The following is a 27,964-nucleotide window of genomic DNA, read 5'->3' as shown; positions in this document are numbered from 1 at the left end:
AATAAAAACAATAATACAAAATATAAATATATAGGTACAAACAGGTAACAGATATGTGATGTGGGTGTGTGTGTGTGGTGAGCCGGTCGGTGGCTATATAGTGTTATATGGCGTCGACAATACCTATTAATTTCCGAACCGAAAAAGTGTTGTGTTTCAATGATATCATATCCATATTAAAAAAATATTTTCGAAAAATTAAAAACCCAAACGAAAATAATTATAGTGTAGGAAATTAAATGGAAGGACCTACTATAAAGTGTGATGCACACTGCACTTCAGATTGTGGCGTTAATATTACAAAACATTAATGATATTATTTTCTTCGAACGTTTTGCGTCGCAATAATCGTACATAATAATAATAATAACATTATAATGTCGTGAAAAAAATCTTAGTAAATTACTTTTTCTCTCTCTGCACCTTTTCAAACATATTTCCGCGCTGGCGTTTGTCTACTTTATTTTTACACCTTTTAAAAACTGTATAATAATATAATAATAATACAGTGAGAGATAAAATCAAACAAAAACACTCGTTATTATGCATAATGATTTACGGTGACAATATTATTTGCATATATTATATGATCAGACTATCAGCGCCGAACGCTAATGAAATTTATGCACCAAGGTTCGAAAGCACACATACACATATTATACATAATATTGTGGTATATACCTGCATTATAACCACGGTGTACATGGTATTGTGAGACGTGATTGTATATATACGCGTACTGTACACACACTATTGTATAGGCATCTCTACCTATATAGACAACAGACGCTCAGCACTCGAATGCTGTGGAAGACGACCGGTTTTCGACTGTCCGTCCATTTATATTTTATATATTTTATACATCGGCTACTTAATTACTGCGCAGGCCAGTCAAGACATGGCCTGTAAATATGCGCCAACACTTTATCTTGGTAGCTGGTCATTTTCGATTATTCGTCGTGATTTTTTTTTTATTATTATTTCTCCGTCGGATATCATTTTCAATCGGTATAACATAATAGGTAGGTGCATTGTACAGCATATTTTATTATAATATTCGCTTATTGTCACTAGTCGCTACCAATACTTGCTATTATAATATCCTGCCATTCTGGTGTACCGGTGTCTGGAAATGTGTATTTAGGGCCGGTAGGGATAATAATATTACTGGAAAGTAAATTATATGTACGGAAACAAAAATAAATTATTCTAAAATATTGTATACTCAAACTTTGTACCTACTTTATACTTGAACCTTTGATTCCCTTGTGGTTTCGACGACGTTACCGGTCCTTCTTGCGAATTACTCTGGCATACCTGTATACCCATCATTTATACCATACCTGTATCGTATAAATTATTGTTATGATCGCAAAACTTAAAGCCTATGGTATATATATATATATATATTTTTTTTTATTTGAATTTGACGAAACTTTAAAATCTAATGAATTATATTAATTACAATTACAAATTAATCTGGTATTTTTAAATTACCCCTATGTTGTTTTATAAATTAAATTGTATAAAAACTTGGTAGGCAATACTTCGAGCCTTTTTTTTAAAGCTGTTTAATGTGTAGGTACATTGGTTTTAACACGAGTGTTAAAATAGTTCCTTGACAACCAACTCCGTTAGCTTTTTTTTCAAGACTACACAACACACACACAAAAAAAAAAACATCTTTGATTTCTATGCAGTAGGTATATGCAAACCACTATATAGTACAATTATATTGCAATTTGAGACTTCTAATCTTAAATTGTATCAACTTGATAACTAAAGAATACATTATATTTAATGTGCCCGATTTAACTCGCATACATTTGTTAAAATCGTTAAAATTGAAATAACTTTCAATTTTGAAATATTTATTATTTATCATATGTCGTTTAAAAAAAAAAATGTTTTATCTACTTAAAGAATAATCAAATAAAAACTTATGTAATTAAGTTTAATTTAGTATAAAAATATTATTAGAATTGTTAACTAGATAACTAATTAACATATTTTACCAAACTATAATAACTATTATTGGTTATTTGCAAATTGGTTTAAACAATGCAGCATATGAGTAGTGGGATGTTTATTATAATTTACTATTTTATATATGAATTAATGTATAAGTTGTAGGTGCCTATTTAATGTATATATGTATAATATATGCCTCATTTAAATTTTGTGAGTATCGACTACAAGATATAATATAATTATTATGCAATGAGCAATGATATTTAGTAATATTTTATTTATTTATTTTACTAATTAATAAACAATAGTATTATTTATTAATTAGTAAAGTTATCATTATAAAATCATGCTATAAATTATAATAAACTTATTCCTTTAACCTTCAGTGACAACAGTGATGTCGTTTTCGTTTGAATAGACAATATGCAGTGCATCGAATATTTATGAATTTGAAATCTTACCTAAATCGCATGGAAACTATAGCCTATTGCATTGGATGTTTTTAGTTTTCCTCGAAAATATGACTTTTGTTAATAATGATGAACCTATTTAACTATAGTCAAAAATAAATAATTATCTAATTATCTTATTCTAACAATAGAAATAAATATGGACTTTTTTTTTTTTTTTGTAAAAGTAAAATAACAATTTTTTATTTGGGGCTGGTAAATTTGAATTTTTTCAAAATATCTTTCCTATTTACACATAATTATATTACATATATACCTCTGTGTACCTATAAAATCAACGATGAATAATATATTACATCAGAATATACAATTACATTGCAATTTTAAAATCATTGAATCACCAATATTTCAATATTATCTTGAATTTTTGAAGGACCTGTGTCGATTTATGAATAATTAATTCATAATCAGTCCACCCTAGTCACTTGTTGAGTCGTGCGGGAGCTGTTGGTAACCAGTGCACAACATTATATTACTGGCCGTTCTTTGATTTGTGTATCATTTATCGACAATCAAATGGAAACGACCAGTGATCGACATTTGTATCAGCTCAGCCTCATATACAGCTCGTCCACTAGTCTGACGTCTGATAAATATGTACATCTGCAGTCACGTGAGTCCTACTTATTTCGTCCACCGTATTCAGTTAAAATACTTTATGCCTAACAAAATTCTTGGGAGACCAATAATAAATTATCGAAGAACTCTGCTTGCGTGTTTGCAATTAATAATTGTAAATTATAAATTTGTATTTTTTATGTGATATCGCAATTCACAGTTATTGTGAAATTCAGATGGCAATGCGACAGTGGAGATGATTAAATTCCATTTTTAAGTTTATATACATAGATAAGTAATCGAGAAGATCCGTGGTAATAAATTGATATTCTATAATAAGTCTTGTTTTTATTTTAACTATATGTTTAGTGTCCACGTTAAAATTTATTCACAGAGTACACATAAGACATAAATAAATAATAATATGTATAGGTATCATAAGGTATAATATTTTTTTACGACGCGGGATGGCTGAAGATGGCTAATAGATTTTATAATATAGTTTTATGTATGTAATAATGTTATAATCACAATAAAACTTTTTTAAACATAATTCACTGAACCATAACATTTTTGATTTTGACTTTATAAATGTTACGTAAAGCGTCTTACCTTTCCAAAATATCTAATAATATAAAATATTAACCAACACTTCCAAACATATGACAGTGTCACTATATATTATTTTATAGTTTATGCATTAGGTGCATAATATAATGGACATTGTACATTTTAATATACGATTGTTGTGCGTTTTTAAACAATTATAATATTATATAGGTACAATAAATAAAATAGTTTATTCCATACAGAAATGGTTCTATCAAATACCATACCATCACAGTTTCACAATTCCACAAAGTGATATATTTTTTGTAAATTTTTTTAAATTGGCACTTGGAATTCTATTATAACATGGTATACTGTTATTATTTTGCATTCTTATGTTTGTTTGGGAAACTACTAAAGTTGAGTTGTACCAAGTTATTCGGTAAATAGTTATATATTATACCTTCGCAGCTACTATTAGATCATATTCTATGATTCATTGCCAAAAGTTTATGGTTGACTTTTCTAATAGACATAATGTAAGTAGTAATATTAACATAAAAAAATCGAGAGTGACGTAAAAAATTGCTACTTTTCGAAATATATGACTAAAGTTCGTGTTAAAATAATCATTCTTTATTATGATATTATATTGTTTCATATCGTAAAATGATTAAATATACTAACTTACAGCAATTTCCATTTTGGTAGTCCAAACATGAATGCTATAAAATTGATATGTTAATGCATAATTCAATGAGTGATGACTGGTCGAAGAGCAAAGTTAAGTTCCCTTCAATTATAGCTTACGCGTGAACAGCTTGCCGAACGTTATTGGGAGTAAACGTTGTAAATATGTAAAATGATCAATAAAATGTATACACCTTTTCCAGTCATTGTATTATATAAATAATGTATTTTTGTGTAGGGGAGAGTCAGATGGAATATCATTAATAGTAGAAATATACTATACATGACAGAGTGTGATTCTCGAATTATTCAACGAAGTGCACCACTCAAAATATTGAATTGACAATAAAACCGTTAAAAAAAAATCAATTATTTTTACTTAATTAATGAATGCCATACATAAAAAATAGAATATTCCCAACTAAAAACAAATCAGTAAAAATCATTAAATTTTCGTAGAAAATAATCGTTTTCAATAATATTCATGTCGTTCGCCCGATTTCACACATTGAACGTTTATCGGCAATCGATTAAAAAACAGGGTTGGTCATACTGATCAAGTTGTGTTAGACGTTATAAGAATTAGGTACCTCCATAATTATATAATATATATATAGTGTGTGTGGTTCACGTTCACGTAAATAGTTTTGTGCTCTGTGCGGTTATGTTTTTACTTTTTAGTGTTGACGTACACATGATAAATAATATGTAATGTTTACGCGTTTTAAATTATGAAAGAATCCAAACGTAATCAACTCAAACGGTATCTTTGTTTATTTCATTAAAACGCTGTCATATACAAAAAAAATGTTTTATCGTTATTGCTTTCATCTGCTGTGTATACGTATTATTAAACGGTTCTATTTCAAGTTCCTTAACAATATCGCAAATTAATGAATATAATAAATGATTTGTAATTTATGTTCATAATATTATTAATCATTAATTATTAGGAATATCATTGAATTTTCAAAAAGTGTTGCTCACTTTAATTTATAAAAAATTGAAATACTCTTATATTTTCTCAACCTATTTGGGCAATAAAATATTATTCTTGGTAATATAATATTAAGTTGATAATACCTACCACTCATTAGAATATCGATTTTGACACAAAAAAAATCATTTACTCAATCACTTAAAGTAAAAATAGACTTAAATGTTTATTGAAAAAACCAAATTTGTTAAAATATATAATATAGGTAATTAAAACTTCAAAAAAAAAAAAAGGCATAACTTTTGAATAAATGCATAGTTAAGACATTATAAAACGGGGAGTGAGTATATTCTTGGTAGATCATAATGGAGTTTATTATTATGAACTGTATAAAAAAATAAACGCCTATGTTCCGAGGTAAACTCAACGTGTTGAGTTATCGCGGTATATACCAGTTACCTATATATTACCTTTAATAATATACGGGATGGTACTGGTACGTAATAACTCTTTATCTCATTAATGAGCGCCGATCGGTTTGCTGTGCAGCTGAAAGATAAAATACGACTTGTGCCAAACTGTCAATATTGCAGTGGCTGACTATTTATTATTACAGGTGAACAGCAGCGCGCGTAATAATGTTAGTAAAAAAAAAAAATTCTCTGGTGGCACTTAATAATAACAATGTACTTATAATCTACCAATAAACGAGTACTTTTTTGTTGTTTTTATATTTGTTTTTTAACCGACTTTTCGTTTTACAAATTTGAATGAATTATAGAATTTAACAAAATGTATCTAATACTTTACTGGTTTAATTTATCTAAAGATATTATTATTATTATTATTTATTATGTCAAAAATCGTTCGAAGATTAATAGGTATTATAGTCTATTGACAACATTCTTAAATTATTATACCCGAGATCTAAATACAAATCATTGTTAGTGCTTTATTCTTTGTATTTTTATTATATAAAATGGAATTATGAACAACATATTATATAAAAAACATATAAATATACTATTGTGTTTGAGAATTTTAAATAAAAAACATGAATAGACGTTTAAAAAGAAAAGAACCCCCCTAGAAATCACCGCGATATGAAATAAGTGGCGATAAAACGTTAAAATGTTTTCCAATATTATACAGATTTTCAACTAAGTACTAACACAAAATTAAATTGATATATTGAATGTTATCAATACAAAGTAGGCATCGCACTACATAAATATATTAGTTTGTTTAGTGCCGTCAGAATACCTTTTTTACTATTCATTGTTGTTATTTATCGTATTAATAATAATTTTCCACGATAAGCGACACTGTTGTATTTTATTTTGCGGCAAACTGATCGATTGATATGGTCATCAGACTGATGTAAAAAGTTAAGAATTATATAACGGGTGACGAGTTTTTGTCCTTCTATCCAAGCTCTAATAGTGTTATTCTAAATTACTAAAGTAAGTATGCTTAAAAATTAATTTTTTCCCAATTTCTTAGAGTCGAGTAAAATATTAAATTGTATGTTTTCAAATATACGAAACGTATTATACTTGTTAAAATACTTGTAAAATATTTAACGAATATAACTGACTTTTAAATGAATTAAGTCAATAAAAGAAACTTTTCAGTTTTAAATTAACTTGCTTTTTTCTGTATTTACTTAACTTAACGAGTTGAAAAAACTGATTAACAATCGCGCCTGTCTTGATTTTGGTTTTGTTATCGGATAAAAGTTTTTTTTTAATTTAAATAAGAACACACAACATCGTGACGAATAAAGTTTTATAATATCAATAATATTCTGTTTAACTACTATACGTTATTTCTAAAGTTGTAACGCATAAAAATACCATTTAAATTTATACTACCTATAGTTACTGTAGTATAACCTATACAGAGTTATATAAATTTTAATAAATTTAAAACTCTTAAGACACACATTAATCAACTAAAATATCATGCGTATTAAAATACACCATGGGTATGGTAACAAAATTTCAACAATAAAAAAATGAGAATTTAATTTATGCATTACATAATATTAGTCAGTACAATACTTTATATTATATTAGTATGCCTCTATACTTCTTATTTTTGAAAGTGTAATTTTAATAATTTTATACATTTCATCTATTTTCTATAATTATTTATGAACGTCTGCTGTGTAATGATTGTCTTGAGTCATATGGCTGTTTATTTTTTTTTTCGACCTTTGAAAATATAGAATAACATAAACCTATTATACAATATACATGCAATGATTTATACTATACGATTATATTGTACAGTATTGTATAGTCTATTAGATGGGCTTAAAACAGATCGAAAAAAAATTAGGTTCTCAAAAAAATGGTAGTTCTCTTTTTTGCAGGCATTACATTTAACACTGATTTAGTTTAAAATTATGATTTAAAATTGTCCGGTAAGGTTAGTGCGAGTGGTTATGAACTGCATTGTGTTAGTTAAACGTAAAACGATTGTAATAAAAAAATTATCGCAATAATTACAGTGTCGTATCATTAATCAAAATATTATAATTTCTATGTTCATCATGATTATTTTGGTATGTATTGTGTGTAGTATATGAAGGGAGAATAACTCGCAAGGGTTGAAGAGAGCTAGCTGATTGGTTTGAATCACTGGCATACATGATGGCTTACACGTGTATATATTATAATATTATTTCGCATCACGGAGAACGCGCGTTTGACTTATAAGTATATGCCTCTCTGTATTTACTAATTATATAAATCCTATGTTTCACCGACTACTGTTGGTAAATATCCGAAATTATCGGACATTTACCAATTTTCAATCTAGGAAACACAAAATTATTTGGTCAAACCCTTAATGATTTTTTTAGTTCGGACTTTTACAAACGGGATTTGGTAAATCTTAAGACAAACAATCAATCTATTATAAAAGCCCGAAATTTTTATCAATAATTATTATTGTTGAAGTATATTAGGTATAACTACATACATGACCAGTATATTAGATACACACATTTATATTGTTGCTATATATTATTTCAACAAATTTATATTATTATTACATAATATTACTGTGGTGTATTACTGTGTTTATATTATTATTATATTAATTTAAATATTACTGCAAAACATAAAACTATGCAGCAAGTGACATTTTACTGCGATTGACTTTAATAAATGTTGATTATCATAATTTATTATTATTTAACTATTGACTTTGGGAATTTTCATTTCTTTAAAGAGGACATGATACACGCATATTGTCTCCCTCTTACAAGTGCGTACCTACATAACAAATTTTACGCTCAGTTGAACACTTGTAACTCTGTGAGTTTAAATGTTTAAAATTTAGAATGATTTGACCTCTAATACAATTTAAAGGTAAGGCTATTAACCTCATATGCTTTTTAACATATTTTAATTTTAAAAACTAAACGAGGTTGTCTAAGACAACCTTACCTTTACATTGTATTAGAGGTCAATTCACTCTGAATTTTTAACTAACAGAGCTACGCGTGTTCTGCTGAGCGCGTAAAATTGCTATGTTACGCACTTGTAAGACGGAGAAAACATACGCGTTTATCACGTCCTATTAATATCATCGCACGATCTACAAATTAGCTGAAAAGACACCTATGTGATAAAAGTTGTTCCTAATTATTATCACAACTGCAGTCTTCGACTGGTGGACAAGGATTAATAAGGCGTGATTGTTTGAAAAAACGTGTAACTAAGAGATTTAAGTGCCGATCCAAAAATGTATCGTGCAACTCGATGAGATGCCACAGTTAGTAGCCTTGCCTACACAAATAAATTATTTAAATAATAAAATAATAAATTTAATTGTGATAAAAATAATATACTAGTAATATTTATGTACCTATAATAGTACTTAAAATATACAATATACTAACAATGCGGTAACATCTATAACAACAATATAAATTTGTAATATAATAGTTCATTCGGGGTTTGACCAAATAATTTAGTGTTTCTTAGGTTTAATCGAATTTCTAATCATTTACCAACAGTAGTCGTCGAAATCTAGGATTTACCGGTAAATTCTGGGTTTGACCGATATTCGCACTTTTACCGTAACATATATATATTACATATTATATTAGCTCTAAGTGAAACTCGGAGGCCTGTTGGATTCGCTTAAAGTGGATATCGATTTTTTGGGGACAATTTCGTTGGAATCATAAAAATCGAAAGTTTGTGAAGGTGATTAAGGTTAGGACTTGTGATGAGAATTGGTGATAAGACTTGGAAGCAATGTTTGAAAGTTTCAGCTTCTAGCAATCCGTCTCAACTTTTGTAAGTTGGTTGGATACAATCAATGTCGTTGAAATGATATGTAAAAGTCGCTCCTTTTGTGATGGTTAAAAAACAAAAAAACAAAAATTCGAGGAAGTGATAAGGGTTTTTGATAAGGCTTGGTATTCTCGTTTCGAAGCACAGACTTATCTATACTGACTAACTACGGGCATCAGTTCAAACTGGGTTCCACCATCTTCTTGATTGGCAAATATAATATATGCTATATACGATATACGTATTTATGGTAAATATCAATTGATGTTGTGCTGTATTTTATTATTTCTAGACTTGCTGTTTGTAACAAAAAAAAATAAATATATTCTATATAGAACGTTTTGTCATTATTATTTTATTTCACATTTAAAAATATATATAATTCCATTTATTTCTCATAGATTTTGTGCATGACGACCAACAAAATGGCGATTGTCCCCGTGCGAGCTTCACTGATATAACAATGTAAATAATATAAGAGTACAAGCTATTATATAGTTATAGTATAGAAGTCTGTGTTGCGAAGTCAGGACTGTTTGAAAATCAAGCCTGAGTGCTAGAAACCTCACATTTCCCGCATGGAATCGCCGATTGAATAATAATATACGGTCCCCCGTCGCATGTCCGGTGTTCTTTCGTATGTAAAAAAAAAATGTTAGTTTTAAATTCGAGTTTGAGTGTCTAGCAGCAAGTTATTAGTCGTCTCAAGTAAAAATCGATTAGTTTTTAAGTCATCCGAACAGTTCACCCCTGTCAGGCCGTATTACCTGCAGCAACGGATATTATTATGACGACAAATCAGGCGCGCTATTCCTTGTTAAATTTACCAAACATGAATTTATTATGTCCCTCGGCCATCACACGTCGATGGGGCGGCAGCGACGGTGTCGTATTAAAAGTGTACACACACACACACACTTATATATATATATACATGCTTATCGGTTCGGACCGAATTACCCGCTTGGGCCGAATTCCCTCGCGGAGATTCCCAGCACGTACCTATATAATATATATTATATATATATATAATCACACGATACAACGATGACGACGACGAGGGGATGGTCGGGCTGGTGTGTTTCGGTCGAAATCGCGCATTGTGCGCCCGCGGCGCGATATTAAGACACTGCAGCAGCAGCAGCGGTGGTGGCAGCGTCGTCGGCGTGGGTGGGCGGGGGCGAGGGGATATAAATGTAGAAAGTTTCCGGGAGACAATAATTAATGTTTACCCGCCGCCGCAGTGTCCGTGAAGAATAGCGCCACCGCCTCTCGTGGAGTGTGACTTGTTGAGGAACGCGCGCTGCACAACTATACGGACCGACGACGACGACAACGTGGTGGTGGCGGTGTGTACGGCGTAAAGGCAAGAGGGGAGGGTTGAGGGTGTTTTTACCCCAGATGATGAGAGGGCGGATGGGAGGGAGAGGGGGGTGGTGAGCATCTGAGTGGGCTCGGCTGGGCGCAACGGTGGCGGAAGTTGTGGCGACCGTCGTATTATATATTGTTTGTAGCGTGTCCTCGGCGCGAAATCGGCGATTCTCGTCCTCATTCTCCTTTCGTATAATATATCCTGCTGCTATTCTACTGCAACAGTTCGTCTCCGTAGATTATATAATATACTTTTTGTCTTCGTTTTACTCGCGCAAACAGATAAGTATTTGCCGGTACGATAGGAACTCGCGCGCAGTGTATGTAATTGCCCGGTAAACGATTATTATATCATGTACAAGTAAATGGTTGTAGTATACATAGCTCAGCATATTATGATGGTGTTATATAAATCAAATTCTGAACAGCTTAAATATACACTTTTTCGACAAACTAATTTATATATATATAATATATATATTATATAAACTAAAAAGTAAAAACCAATAAAAAATAAGAACGAACATTTGGTTTTAACTTTTAAGAGTATTCCTTATTTAAGTTGGTACTAAAAATAGTCATATCCTTATTTTTATTTTATGCTCGTAGTTTTGACGATTCCCAGTCGTGTAGAATATCTCTTTCGTATATATATATATAGGCATAGAATTTTAGATTTGTGATCGAGATACGATTTTTTGTTTCCATAATAACTGCAGCAACTGCAGCTGCAGGTTTACATCCAGGTAAAATCTATAACGATTCCATGAAATCACATGTTTATAATATAATTATTAAATTATTACACCAAGTATTGAAATTCGACGTATCGGCAGTAGCGTATCTTTAACGTTCGAATAGTATTGTCTATAAATATTAAATACATATGGCCATAGGGAGGAAAACCACCGATTTCCCGTCATGTATGTGTTTATTTTATCAGCATTGTGGTGGTGCAAGAAGAACCAAAGTCGCAAAAAATAATAGGTTTGTTGAGAAACTTAATTTTAAAATAACAACTTCTATGGGTTTTAACGTTTTACTTTTGGAATTACGATGACAAAATATTTTTTTTTCCATCCTTAGTTTGATGAAACATTTATATTATTTCCAACTCGTCCAAATGTGACTTTGGCCCTTTTCGCACTAAGCAAAATATATTATTTAAGTAATATATTATAAATAATTATTTTTGATTTTCTGTGTATTTATTCTATTTATAATTATATAACGTTTAATTTTTTTCTTAAAACTGAGAAGTTACTCTACTCATTTTGTGAGGATTGTTTGTATACTTCATTTTTAAATAAGTGTAATAATGAATGTGTTATAATTAAATATTCAATGATAAATCGGCACGAAAAGTGATTCTGATGACAATGTATAATTTGTTTATATTATATTTACTATTAATTATTTACTTATTATAATATATATTACGTTAAACTATGTTTTGCCAAACACATTACCTACGTACCTATTAACATCACTACAAAACTTTTTTATATAAAATATCATTTTGTTATTATCTTTGTTAGCCAATGTTATTGAAGGGTGTGAATATTTTAAATGTTCTTAGTATAAATATATAGCTTAAAACTAACCCAAATATCTTGAAAAATTCGTAAAATATAATAAATGATAAATTAAGTGATTTTGAATTATTCCAAATTAAATTTATATTTTTGAAGAATAATACAAATTAATTAACAGTATATTAATACGAATAAATAGTAATAAGGTATACTTTTAAGTATCCATGCAATGTGGTCAAAATTCGAGCTTCATGGAATTAATATAAAAATGTGTTTCTGACGTAGGTAGTTATAATATACGGATAACAGATACTTCCAGATCATAAACATTTAATTAATTTTATTTCTCACCTCATTTGAATGCATTAATTTATTATTTTTAGTTGCACATTGTGTTGTTAGTTTTGTTGAAAATTAAATAATAATAAAATAAAAATTGGGAAATAAAATCAATATTGGTAGTTGCCATTTTTATTACACGATTCAAGTGTTTATAATAGGTGCATAATAATTCTTATACACATTTAATTGAAGATGTGAAAATATGGTTACTGTGGTTATTGTATAATAAATACGTATGTTTAGCTTACGATTATGAAACAAATTAATTTGTAAACCATGATTATATTATAACTGTTATACACATTAGTCTGGGATTTAATCTTTGGCAATGGCTAAAGTAAGTATTCAAACATGTACCCACGCAAGTGATATATCTTAATTTAAATGGTTATTTAATTTACCCAATAATTGTACGTTGGCGAAATTTCGTATTTTCTCACTCACGCACCGAAAAGTGAGAGGCTTTAGAGTTTAAGACTAACCAAAATTGAAAATAAATACGTTTTTAACCTAACTTTCATTACAGTGCAATCGTGTCAAAAGTCACTAACCGCTGCAGAAATTACTCCACAAGTTATATATATATATATATGTTTATGCCTCATAAAAGTGTAAATTATGATAGTTCTTGTTTTTTTTTTCAAATTATAAAAATGTTATACCTAAACTTAAATTTAAAAGTTTAATAAAAAATTTTACGTCATACTCAAATTGTGTCCGTTCAAAACCTATATTTATTATGATATAATTTTTCACGCAGAAAGAAACCAAGATAAACATGTCTGGGCAGTTTTATTCGTTCAAGGACGAGTTGACGCCTCAAGAACAACATTTCTTCGCTTTGGTGGAGAGTTGCAACATTCCGGCGATCGAAAAGTATTTGGAGACCAATAGTGTAAATATCAACATGAAAAAACAGGGATACACACCATTGCATCTGGCTGTACAGAACCAATGCGAACCCCTAGTCGATTTATTTCTTCGACAAAAAGGCGAGTATATCTACCCTATAACTGCATGTAGGCTCAACTAGTTGAACTCATACTTGGACCATCTCTAAAATATAAATGTATTTACCAATAAAAATAACAAAATGCAAGATTAACAGATAGCTAATCTAAGGTAGTTTTACTTTGATACCAAATTAATAGATTATATATGTAGAAAATATTTCTGAATTTTGTTTTTTTACTGCATGCTTAATATTTAATTTCAGTTGCCTATTTTGTTATTTTTTAAAATGTATTAAAAGTTGATCTCAATAACATAAAAATAAATAATTAAAGTAATTAAAAATGATACATTAGTTTGATTCATTTGATTTTGAGATTGATAGCAAAAACTGTGTTAAAAATAAGACAAATCTATCTTTATTGGTTATTTAAAGTTTCAGTAACTCGTTTCTAATAAGTTAAGTAAAGTACATATAATAATATAGATACCAAATAGGATTAGGTACTAATTATTTAAACAAATCAACTGGGAATGAGTACTTACCATATAGGTACTTCAGTATCTGTTTTTTTAATTTATGGCTTGTGTATTTTTTTCATTTACGAATCTCATTGCAGTATAATATAAATATGAGGCTGTATAGGTATATATTCATTCGTTGTTCAGACTTTTGAGAGATTAAAATTGAAAAATTCACAACAGTTTTGTAGTAATTTAAAAACGAAGTGCAAAAACATTTGGAAAAAAAATTCCTCTAGACACTTAAAAATGTACAGCAGATATGTACCTACTAGCCACCGGTCAACCTAATATTTTTTTTTCTTAATTCAAATAATCATAAAAAAAAACTTAAGAAGAACAGTCACTTATGACATTTTATATTTTAAGTTATAACTATTGAACATTTTTTCCAAATTTAAACTTCTATCGCTTATAAAAAAATATATTACAATGTTATAAAGCTCACAACAAACAAATTGATCTGCTGCATGCAAACTGTTCGTAATGCTGTACCTAATTGTGTGATTTTTTCATTGATTTTAGTTTCTTATAGACATTATTTATTCTAGGATTTTCAAATGATAATGAGAGTACCGTTGGTATAATATATAAAGTCTATTTAAACGTAAAAAAACACGTATATCGAACACACGTTGTTAAACAACGTTGACTTCAACCTTAATACACAACTAGTCTAACGCTCATCTGAAACTCATGAATTATACGTATATATAATATATATAGGATATATGTGATAGATATATAAAATTAATATTATATTAAAATGTTACTTATTATACTATACTAAAAGATGATTATTCAGGAAATAATACATTAATATTACATTTCTTAAGGAATATTTTTAAAATGTCTATACATATATAGATAATATAGTCTGAAATAACTATGAAATGTATCGTTTATTAAAAAATAGTTACTGTAGTTAATTAGAAGTTGTTGTATGTTTACAAACGTACTTTTCTACGAAGTTATTTACCTATATTTTTAATCTTTGATGATATAGAGTGCCGACTGGCTCACCCTGTGCATAAGGTTTATTACTGGACCACAAGGATTTTAAAAATAAAATGTAAATCTCATCATAAATGTGGCTGTAAAATGTAAATACTATTTTATTTGTTTTAGTGAAAATAAATTTTATTGACAAGTCAATTTAGTTGTAAGTACTTTATGGTAGATACTAGTATTGGGACATAACGATCATAATTTGCACCTAGTCAATATATTCATATTTTTAGAAAGCTATTTCTATCACCATTTTCCAAATTGATTAGGTATTGTCAAAAAATATGAGATAACAAGGAAATAATATAAATTCCTACATAACTCGGGCATTTTCACTATATTCTAATCATTCTTGACAGTGTCTAACTATCATCATTGCTGGTAACGTACCTATATATAAACTGCAGACGTCAAGATCGGGGACTTAATGCTGTTGGCGATCACGTACGACAACCTCAAGATGTTGGACCGACTGCTGGAATTCGACGAGACCTACAACAAGAGCGGAAACCGGGGAAGAGGCAACGGCTGGAATCGGTTACGGTCAAATGACGACGTTAAGGGAAATTACCCGGAAAATGACATCGATTCGGAAGAGTTTCCGCAGTTCATGACGCCACTGATGTTGGCCACGCAGTGCGGCTTGTACGAGACGGTCGAATACCTGGTGAATCGCGGTCACAAGCTGGATAGACCGCATCCACCGCGGTGCACATGCAGCGACAAGTGCGTGGCCGCGGCCGCACGCGGCGATGTGGTGGCCGACAGCTGCGAACGGTTGAACGGGTACTGGGCCATCAGCAATCCGACTTTCATGTGCACCACGTCGTCCAGTTCCGATCCGGTACTCGAGTGCTTCCGGTTGCATGAAGAACTGTTGCGGTGCGGATCCACCGAACAGGTGCACAAAGCTACGTACACTTTTATGGCCTCTCAGGTGATCTAACATCACGCGAATAATATAACAATGATTTGATAGGTGCGATCATAGGCCCCAATATCTTTTGAAACGTTTACGACATAAAATTCTTAAATCTGAATCAGTAACCACCCATGCATTAGTACTGAGAAAACAATTTTCCAACTATTAATTTACTTCTGTGGCATCTATGCTATCACAGCCAAAGTAATCGTAAATCAAGAAATAATCGTAGACAAATCGAATCGATATAACTTTCGGTAGTAAACTAGAATGTATAACCATTGATTATAAATACTATAGTATTTATAATCAATGGTATAACGGTAACGTTCGGAGGAATGCCAAATTTAGCCATATCTCCAAGCAGGTTATGGCGATATAAATACATCCCTATATTTAGTCATTGTTAAACAAGTAATTAATTTTTATGACATTGTTACTGTGTATAATGTTTGCGAATCGAATCGTTAAAAAACATTCGTTCCAAAATGTACAATGAAATTAGTTACAAATGGTAGAACAAATAAAAAAAGTACACGTAAGTATAATAAAACAACCTTCCTGAAAGAAAAAATTTACCCTCTGTGAGACTTTTGGGTATGGAATATCGTAGAGAATCACAATGTAGTATGCTAAAGGTATTTTTTCTAACATAGAAATCAAAAGTAATCGACCAGTTTGTTTTTACCGCGATAATACAATATAATATTTTATGTGAAGTCAATAGCTAAAATACATCAGTTGAAAGTCCACAGTTGTGAAAGTAAATAATTAATTATATTATTAAAATACAATAATTATTAATTAAATTTAAATCATATTAAAACTCAAAAATAATAATATTAAATATGATGGTAAAATTAGAAAACAAAATAAAAAAAGGCGGGTAAGTCGTGGATGTCAGTACAGTAGGTTACAAGTGGGTTACTGTAATGGATGGAATTAAATTTTAATCCAATGATAATATTATTATATTGTATATGAAAAACGATTCTGAGCGAAGACGGTTTATCTGTCTAGGATATATTATAGATTATTAAAAATTTTCAAATCTTAGAATTAAAAAGAAAATTTTTTATGAATTTCTAGTTTAAAATAATTTGCGAATTTTCGTGATTTTCGTGATTTTTACATATGTTGTCAAAATTCAAAAAAAAAAATTGTGACAATATATTTCTTTTATTTTTTAATTACTATTGTAAAAATGTGTTAGAAGCCTTGTATTAAATTTTCAAGCTTTTCTACCGAACAAATACATTGTTATCGATATTTATAGAAACAAAAACTAAAAAATTAAAAAGTCAGTAAACAGCTCAAAACAAATCTAAATATTTTGAAAATGTTATAAAATATAGAAAATGCCTATATAAACATTCAGTGAAAATTTCAAGTATCTGCGGTCATTTTTTTTAGACTTTTAAGGTTACACCAAATAAGAAAATCGCTAAATGTGAAATCCAGTGAAAATCCAATGTTGTAAAAATTTAAATTTCAAATGCTCATAAAAATTTAATTTGAATTTACGATGGACTTTTTATTTGTGATAAAGATTGACAAACTCGTTAGGAATCATGTATTAAATTTTCAAATCTTAGATTTAAAAAGAAAATTTTTTATGAATTTCTAGCTTAAAATAATTTTGTGAATTTTCGTGATTTTTACATAATATGTTGTAAAAACTCAAACTTTGAATGCTTATAAAAAAGAATTTTGACTATGTATTCTTTTTATTTTGCAACTGCTATTGTAAAAATATATTAGGAGCCTTGTATTAAATTTTAAAATCTTAAAATTAAAAAGAAAAACTTTTATGATTTTCTATCTAAGATAATTTGAACATTGCCGTAATTTTTACGTATTTAGTCAAAATTTGAACTTTAAATGCTTATAAAAAAAAATTGTGACTATATATTTCTTTTATTTTTCAATTGCTATTGTAACAATATATTATGAGCCTTGTGTTAAAAGTTCAAATCTTAGATATAAAAGGAAATTTTTTTATGAATTTCTAGCATAAAATAATTTACGAATTTTCTTGATTTTTACATAATATGTTGTCAAAATTAAAACTTTGAATGCTTATAAACAAAAAATTGTGACTATGAATTTCTTTTATTTTTCAACTGCTATTGTAACAATATGTTAAGAGTCTTGTATTAAATTTTCAAGCTTTTCTGCCTAACAAATAAATTATTATCGATATTAATTTAAAAAAAAATTTTTAATGATCAAAAATTTCAAATGCCTATGAATAGTTCAACTTAAATCGTAAATTTTTTAAAATTGCATGGTGGATAGAATATACTTATATAAACATTCGGTGAAAATTTCATGTATCTATATGGTCATTTGGTTTAAAGTTACATCAAAAACCAAAATCGATTTTGTCGAAAAATGAGTGTGCGTAAAATTTCCCGTTTTTCCCTTAATTTTTAATTTGTTTTTTTCGATTATTTAGAAAAGTATTAAGGATTTTTCACTTTTGAACCCCCAAAGTTCCAACTAGATTCACTTTCTGATCGAACGAGGTATTGAAGTCAAAAATAGAAGCACTTTTACTGCCCCAAAACGTGATGACAGACACAAAAAAAAACACACACATCATGGTAAAATCAATACATTCATCGCTCCGCTCAGAATCTAATATGAACGTTATCAGTATTATACGAGTATTATTATGGAGTGGTCTGTGGTGATATTTACCTGTTTTTCTCAAACGAGAGTCACCGTTTTTAATCCAATAAATTGTTAATCAGTTGAGTTTTGAGAATGTTAATGTATTTAATATCACGATATGTCATCATCAGTACATTGCCTTTTCAACCGGTTAGGTTACTTTCATTATGATTGCAATGGAATGTATGTGTTCAAAAAAAAAAATAAAAACGTAATGTCGTTATGCCTTCAGGTGAGACAATTCGCAGTGGAATTGATAGTGAACTGCAGAACGTCTGACGAGGTGAAGATCATGCTGCGAAATCGTGACGGTTGCAGATTCAGAGGGAAGTTTCCTTACCCGAGACTGATCACAGCGATGGACTACAAGCAAAAGGAGTTCGTAGCACACACCAACATCCAACAGGTGTTGGAGACTGCGTGGCTGGGCGATTGGATCGAGTGGAAGTCGTACTCGGCGACGTGGAAATTCTTGTACCTGCTGAGGCGATTCATCATGCTGCCGGCGACGGTGGCACTGGGGATGTTGGCGCCCAACTCAAAACTGAATCAGTTCAACCGGTTGCCGATCAACCGGATGTTCAACAGCCTGGTCACGTACCTGGTTTTCCTGTGGCTACTGTTCAGGCAGTCGAACGCCGACAAGTTCGAGACGCGTAGGGGAGCGCCCGAACTGGGCACGTGGTTGCCTATCATCGTGTTCGTCGTTGGCCACGTGTTGGAGAAGTTGAAGCTGCGGCTGCAGCAGGGCCCGGAACGGTTCTTCAAGAACCTGTGGAACGTGTTCGACACGGTCAAGCTGACGCTGTTCTCGTTAGCGTTCCTGTCCTGGATGGCGGCCACCTTGGATGTCATTAGCCAAGGGTCCGAAGACCTGGACCGCAAGTACTGGCCCTGGATGCACCCACAACTGGTGGCCGAGAGCCTGTTCACCGTAGCCACGGTCATGGCGTACCTACGGCTGCTGTTCCTGTGCCAGCTCAACTACTACATCGGCCCGATGCAAGTGTCCCTAGGCAAGGTGCTGCACGACTTCGGCAAGTTCGCCACGTTCCTGGTGATCATCATGGCGGCGTTCACGTGCGGCCTGGGCACGTATTACTCGTACTACGCGGGGATGTTGCACAAGGACCCGGAGACGGGCGAGACCTCCAGGCAGGAGGACTCGTTCATCACGGTCGCCGACACGTTCAAGACGCTGTTCTGGGGCATATTCTGCATGACGTCGCTGGACGCGCCCAACGTGGTGGTCGGCAACACGTTGACGGGCGCCGGCCACATCGACGCGGCCGTGCAATCGCACCAGTTCACGCAGCTGGTCGGCTACGGGCTGTTCGCCGTGTTCGAGGTGCTCATGGTCATCGTCATGATGAACATGCTCATCGCCGCCATGTCGGACACATTTCAGGGCGTCACCGACAACGCCGAGTACGAGTGGCTGTTCGGCCGGACCCAAGTGTACGTCAGCTACATGCTGCTCAACGACATGCCGCCGCCGTTCAACCTGTTGCCCACCACCGGCCTGCTGTTCTGCGCCAAGCGGATCGTGTCCAAGTCGTCGCGGCACTACAACAGCTTGCCGGGCGACGACGGCAGAGGCGACTTGGACAGCCGCTCGACGGCCGCCGCGATCGAGTTCCGCGAGCTCATGACCGAAATCATCAAACGGTATTTCACGATGCACAGGCCACTCGCCGAACGCTGATCGTCCACACGCGGCGATGGTCTATGTTATTGCCATTATTATTATTATTATTGTTGTTGTTGGTCACTCGGCCACGGCGGTATTCGCACCCCCCCCCCCCCTCCCTTGCATACCACCTGGTCGCACCCTTTGGCCACCCCAGAACGACGCCCACCCGTTTTCTTCGTTTTTGTACATTGTTTTATCGTTGTTTATAATTTTTCGTTTGTCAACTTTTTTATAATATTATAATGAAAATGTTATTGATGATTATATATCCACTAACAATGGTCCACTGTATCAGCTAATAAGCGGTGATAGTTATTGGTGTGTGCATATTATACTCGAAACTGTTTGCGGGCATAACACGTCGGAGTAATAATGAACACAATAACTGGTCATCTTTGATAACTTTATCGATATTGACCACCCCTCGACGTCACACTCGAAAAATTGATCTAAATAGATGCCACTGCAGAAGTATTATATCTGAATGGATATTTGAATTAGATTCCTAAATATTGTTTACCTATGTTTTTGAATTCAACAATATTACCGTCGTCATACTTGCAGGCGATCACTTTTACAATTCATATAACACGCTGTATTATTACATAATGTCCTTAACACAATATTTCCTAGTAACTAATAATATATCTATATGACTGTAGATGATCATTAACAATATTATAATTAGCTGATACTATATTTACTTTAGACTATTGCCCGGGTTTGAATGGAAATCACAAAACAAAACAAAAAAATGTAATTTCTTTTTAAACCATATAAAATATTATGTTTTACAAATTGTATTATAACCGCCCAAGCACTGTGCTCAGAAATTTTGAATAATAATAAACAAATAATTAATGTTAACATTTAGTGAACACAAAGGTAAAATTGCATAAACAAATAGGTACAATTAGTTGGTATAGTTTGCAATAGGAAGGAATAATAGTATAATATTATATTAGGTTCTTAGGATGCATTTTTATCATATTAAGCGTTTAGTTACTGTTTGAAAAAAAATATAGTCACGTGCATTGTACATTTGATTCAGGCGGTGCTTTAAAACAAATTAACTGACTTATTTTGAATTGAGTTAACTTAATATTTTTCTATATATTAAATGTAACTGTTCACAGCAAATTTATGTATGATTTATTTTTAACCGTATTAATTTATTATGTAACTAAATATTCTGAGCGTTAGCTTATCATAACTAGGTAGATAGTATAAAAGTTATTAGTTTCATTATACATCGCACACTTTTGAACATATTTTATATTAACTAGGCTAATTTAATATGAATAAATGGTCTCCCGTCGAATGCAGGCACGGTAAAATGCTTTGCGTATATCATTAATAATGTACCTACGCTATTTATTTACATGTTTATATACGCATTTATAGATTTCCATCGTTCGTCTTACAGGATGAGTATTGTGTATTAAACGCATTGTGTAACGGCCGCATAATGTGACACGGTTTTAAATCATTTGAATTAGGTACTGTCGCGGTGATTGACGGTGACCAGTGTGTATAACCAGTCTATAAAATATATACGCATTGACATATAATTTATTACCCATACTATACGCGCTACTACACGATTTCGAAGCGCAATACTACGTGATTTATACTTTTGTGCGTAACTGCAGTATTATTATTATTATACAATATTATGTAGGTATACGTGTTCCGATGCGATTTAATGCGTCGACTATTATAATAGCCGGCCGCCGTGTACGAGCCGACTTTAGGTTCAACGTGAGTTTACAAACGACGACAAAGTCTCTGAGATAACTTCGATTGACTCCAACTAAAATCAACTGGTAAATATGACAGAAATTATTGCTAATAATCATATAGTTCTAATTAGAATTCACCTATATTTTCTGACCGTCCAATGATTAATAGATTAAATGTTGTAAACAACTTTATTACAATCACACGCTCTGCGTTTAGTATAGTGTATAGACACGTCGTCGTGTGGAGATAGGGTAACTACCGACTGCGACCAAAGTTAGCAGGATATAATTATATATTGACTAGGAAGTGCTGGGAATAGATAAATAAACTATGATAGAGATAAAAGACAGTTAAAAAGTATTTAACTAGATAAATATGAAGAATAAAAGATCCAAAGGAAGTTATGTATTTTACATAATTATAAGATAATATATTTGTGTTTTTATTTAAAAAAAAAAAAGATAAGCATGCCTAGGTACTTACTATGCTGAGGCTGTTCCTTAAAATGTATGTATTTTCAAGAGTAAATCATAAATCGATAGTAAATTATATTATTATATTATAACATTTACAGAAAAAATAACTAAGGGTTCTCTATCCAGCGAGAGAACGTTCCGATTTTGCGCATCCCCCCATCGTCACCCTGCTATCGAAGCTGGTTCCCTTATGGCTGGGTGTCGCTTGGGGATGCGTAGAAAAATCAAAATTTAGTAGGCACGCGACACGTTCTCACGCTGGACAGAGTATAAAACCTTATTTACGCGTTAAACGTTATCATTTTTAAAATACTAAAATTTAAGACACACAATTCATCACGGTATTACCGTGTTTTTCAGTGTAGCTGACGTCACAGCATACCAATCGAAAATAACAATTAGTAGCAATCCTCACAAAGATATTTGTGACTATATTTCGAATAATAAATTAAAGTGTATAAGAATACTTAAAAGTAGGCACAGTTAAAATAATATCTACGTTTTCATTTTTTTATATTTTTTGCGGATTGTGTAAAACAAATATTGATTAGTACCTATACATAATATTTTTTTTTATCAATTGATAAACAATATGATATAATAAATTAAAATTATGGATTAATAAATTTGTATCCAAGACAAATAACGTTTAGAATTTAATGCAGGTAAGAATAAAAGATAAAAGATAATAATATTTTTATCAAGATATATACGATTTGTGTGCATAATTTATTGATATTACAATATCATATAAAAACTAAATAGTATCATAAACTAAAAAGTATCATTGACGATGAACTACGTCATGCCACTATTGATGATTAAACATATTAGATAATATTTTATAGAATTTGTGTCATTTTAGTTGTTGCTGTTTTATTTTTTACAAACAGGGGAACCGCTTAGTCTTTATAATACAACATTATTACTACGGTCCATATACCACTCGAAAGTACCAGAACAATACAATATAATACTATAACATTCAATATAGAGATATAATAATATTATTATGAGCTATGAACGAGCATTGAAGAGGCCGTGTCTGTATATAATATTTTATAGTATTGTTATACTCATGTATTGTAAAAATTCGGTTTGAATGTTATAGAGGGTTTTCGAGGTCTCATGCCCTAAAAGAGTTAGGTATATTATAATGTAAAATTATGAATTTAATAGGTTAAAAAAAAATAATGAAATTCAAATTAAAAGTATTGTTATAATTTTTAAATATATATTAAATCCCGTAATATTAGCGTAGGTAATAGCTATGGTAAATAATATTTTAATAATTCGTTAATCATCACTCATGAGTTAATCTGGGATTTTCGCTATGTATTCACAAGAGTGAAATATTATTGTACAATCAGTTTAATGTTAAGATTTAGTGAATGTTGATAAATTATGTTAACAGCTTATCCCATTTTTACTGTCAGTTTATGATTTATTCATTTTTTTAGAATCTACATAATGCAACAAACTTTTTTGAATAAATATCTAAATGATTATGTGTGCAATTCAATACAATTATATTATATACAAATATAGGTGCCCTATATTTATTTTCACTTTTATTTATTGAACTAAACAACTTCTGCTGCCTAGGCCATTATTGCAGATAATATGTTCAAATATTCTTAAACTTGTTAATTTCCTTTTAAATTTCGTCATACAATATGATTTTTTTTTATGGAATAATGACATTTTTTGATTGTTTTTCAGGCTTCGGTCTTAGTATTATATTGAGGTGTAAGTGTTTTACAATATTCAAGCTCTTCTTTGCACTTGCCATATTCGGCAGTCGATGTTTGACCGTTAATGTCTTCCTTTAGAATCATATTAAGTATTGTACGGTTTATTGCAAGGCAAATTAGATAAAAAAAAGTAGATTTATTGGTTTATTTTCTTGGTTAGTTATTGTGCAATTCTTGATTTTTGATACTACAAATTTATAATCACGTAAATATCTCATTTTGATTTCTAAAATTTAGAAATGTTGCGTTACTTCAGAGATTCTTTATTTATTTATTTATTTATTTATTTATTTATTGAACCAGTTGATTGACTTCTAAAAATAACCTAGGTTTATAGTAAATTACCAATGGGCAAAAATAGTTTTACATAATTAAAAGTCAATGATTCATGAGTAGAAATTATGAATTATAATTCCACATAGTAGCAACAGGCCCGGATAATCCAGCCAAGCATTCGAGAAAATCTCAAAGGGCTGTTAACATTTTGGACCAGTATGAGAAATTTGCCGCAATGCCCAGGTAATGATTTTAATGATAGCTATATCAATAATATAGTATACAGTCATCAAACGTGATAAAATCATTATTATTTATTGATATTAAAATTCGTCCAATATTGGTTAATATAGCAAATTTGGGGCCGATTGAAAAATATTTCTCCAAGGATCTACGTAGGAACAATTTTAAAAATATTTGATTTTATTAAATACTATATGATATACCTACGTAGGCACTGCTGAATACTGTCACATAACATCTGCATACGCACATTTTGTAACTGAGAAATCAAAAAAGCAATGCTTACAATATCATTCTTTTATTTTAGAAATAAGAAATTTCAACGGCTTTAGTATCATATTTTAGGATTTAGTAGATCGTTTCTTAGTGTGTCTCAAATTAATTTTAGCTAACATATAAAGTAGTAATTTTGAAACGCATCAATTATTTTTTTTCTATACCTACAATACGATATCAATTTTCTTAACAAAAAAGAAACTAAATCATTATCTACGAACGGTTTATAAAATAAGGATTTCCGTATGCACTAGGTTTTAATTTTGTAGATGCTGTGAGGAGTTTTTACGATCAAATAAATATATTGAACAGTAAAATAATATAAGTAAGTATAGAATATTGATGATAAGTTAATAATATATTTTATAGAATATACGCGTGCGTGTATATAATACTATATGGTGCAAGTGGGACGATTTTAAATAAAATAAAGAAACGAAACTATTTGTTTAATTTTTATCTGCAATCGAATCGAGTTTTTTCTAGTAAATTAGCTTACTCACAATTCAAATTTGACATTCTAAGAAACCAAAATCGTGTAAGAAGCGTTAATGTTTTTGTCAACATTCATATAATATACAAATAAAATATAATATAATGACTACGTTTTAAGATGAATTTAGATTTCTTTTCTTTTAAAACAACACATTATATATTATTCATTTCAAAACGTATTACGTACTCAGTGTCTCAGTATAATAATAATAATAATAACTTGTGTATAGTGAATTATATACAGAAATAATACTTATATCATACACAGAAAAGGGTTATACATGGTGTATGTTTGTTTTAAAACTGAATATCTAGCCTACACGTTTATGTTTTTTTTTTTTTTTTAAATTGTGTGTCACACAGCACTACAGCAGTTGAAATAATAATAATATAATAATATCAAAAGGGATATCACAATAATTTACTATTAATATCCCCAACCATCTGTCAATGATACTGCTATTATTATTATTATTATTATTCATCGGTTGTAAAACAGCACTATATTGTGATTGTGAACGCATGTGTTTAATCTGTTATACATGTAATAGATAAGTACGTTTATATTCTTTTTTATGCGTGTGACGACGCACCGATATGGAAACGAAAAAAAAAAAATTGTTCGGTACACCGTTTATGTATATCGCAATATAATATTGTAATGTACGCTTAACACGATGATGGACGATAAAACCTTCACGAATGTCATTTGCCATACAATTATATCATTACAATACAATGTAATTTTACGCTTTGCATTTGTAATGATACTAAACTTTTTTTAACGATTCACAAATACGTTTTGCGTTCGTACGCACATGATAATATGACGTGAATATATAAATATATATATTATAATAATAATGATGGTTACCATCATTTAACAATAATGCACGCTGTTGCAGTTATCCACAAGAAACTTGCAATTGAACGATATCACGAGATCTTTGCGTGTACCGATCATGACGGATTATTAATTTGTTTCTTCTCAAAGAATATAATGTGAACCTCACTCAATTATATACAATTCGTGTGGCACCCCGTGAGATCCAAATGTGCTGTAAAATATTTATATTATATATTATAGTTATCACTATAGTAAGTAAATTAACTGCATAAAAAGTTATATGAAATACAATACAATTTATTTTTTTAAATATATGCTTATTTATATTAAAGGAACATTTTTTTATGTGCATTAATCGATAATAATTATTGGAATCTTCATACATATTAAATAACAATATAGCAACGGATGATTGGAATTATTTTGTTGATCAGAATTTTAAAAGTCAAAAGGAAATATAATTTTGTTATAAGTTTATAACAGTGATATAATTACTCTTGTCACAAATGATTTATTCATTATTGAAATTCATGTATAACCCATAAGTTGCGATTCTCCTAACGCGAATCACGCTGATCATATTATTATAATTAACATACCTACCTAGTAGGTACCTACTATTATTGTTTGGGGGGTGAATAGGAACTACAAATTACATTTTTTTTTTTGACAGCACATCACAACTATCAAATCTTCATTATATTTATAAATTAAACATGTAAACCATTGTAGGCTAATAAACCTTTGTATTTGAAGCCTTTAATTAATAATAATAAAAAAAAATTGTCATTACACCTTTTAATAAAATGTTAAATTATTCAACATAAGAATGAGGAAAACTGGTCTTTTTAAACATGTGTTCATATTCATCTCAATTCCCAACTATAACCAACGCGTATACATGTACACTTTTGAAAAATACCTATATGAAAATAAACTTTATTTTTGATACATCATATATTTCTGTACACATAAGTGCTTCTTAAGACAGTTTTTGAAACATCAGTAGCATACAAATTGTACTCACAATCTATAAAAAAAAACTCGTTAAAATCGTTCCTTATCACCCAAAACTACGCGTACGCGTATGAGTCGTATGACATTTTTTTCGTTTAAAATTTACATTGGTGGATACGCTCATACCTAACCTTCAAGTAGATTCCTACTTATCTAGATTTCATGATGATGCTTGATCTTGATCAAAGTTTCGTGACGAAAATAAATTTTAAAATATGTTCCAAAAACTTGAAAGATTTCATATAAAGTGGGATTGGCCAAAAAAAAAAAAAAAAATGCATGGTAAAAAAATTGACATTTTATCAAAATTTAAGCACTAAATAACTTGC

General features: G+C 30.6%; 1 protein-coding gene and 1 long non-coding RNA gene across 2 annotated transcripts in view; both read left to right on the top strand.

Moving 5' to 3' along the window:
• Positions 1-13,603, top strand: part of LOC149061940 (uncharacterized) — a 189,567-nt gene extending 175,964 nt beyond the window's left edge. The window contains exon 4 of the long non-coding RNA XR_016189421.1: positions 13,497-13,603. This is a non-coding gene — a long non-coding RNA (uncharacterized LOC149061940). The remainder of the gene's footprint in view (positions 1-13,496) is intronic.
• Positions 13,604-15,602: 1,999 nt separating this feature from the next.
• LOC107162342 (short transient receptor potential channel 4-like) lies at positions 15,603-20,520 on the top strand. Its single transcript, XM_089216043.1, has 2 exons — positions 15,603-16,154; positions 19,048-20,520. Exons 1-2 carry the CDS (start codon positions 15,645-15,647, stop codon positions 20,518-20,520), a joined length of 1,983 nt encoding a protein of 660 aa, XP_089072169.1. The 5' UTR covers positions 15,603-15,644.
• The last annotated feature ends 7,444 nt before the right edge of the window (positions 20,521-27,964 follow it).

Source organism: Diuraphis noxia, unplaced genomic scaffold (genome assembly GCF_037042655.1).
Source record: "Diuraphis noxia isolate RWA-SAM2 unplaced genomic scaffold, SU_Dnox_SAM2 contig0001, whole genome shotgun sequence".
Lineage (NCBI taxonomy): Eukaryota > Metazoa > Arthropoda > Insecta > Hemiptera > Aphididae > Diuraphis > Diuraphis noxia.
Note: the sequence above shows the minus strand (reverse complement) of the source record. Positions and strands in the feature narration are given on the sequence as shown.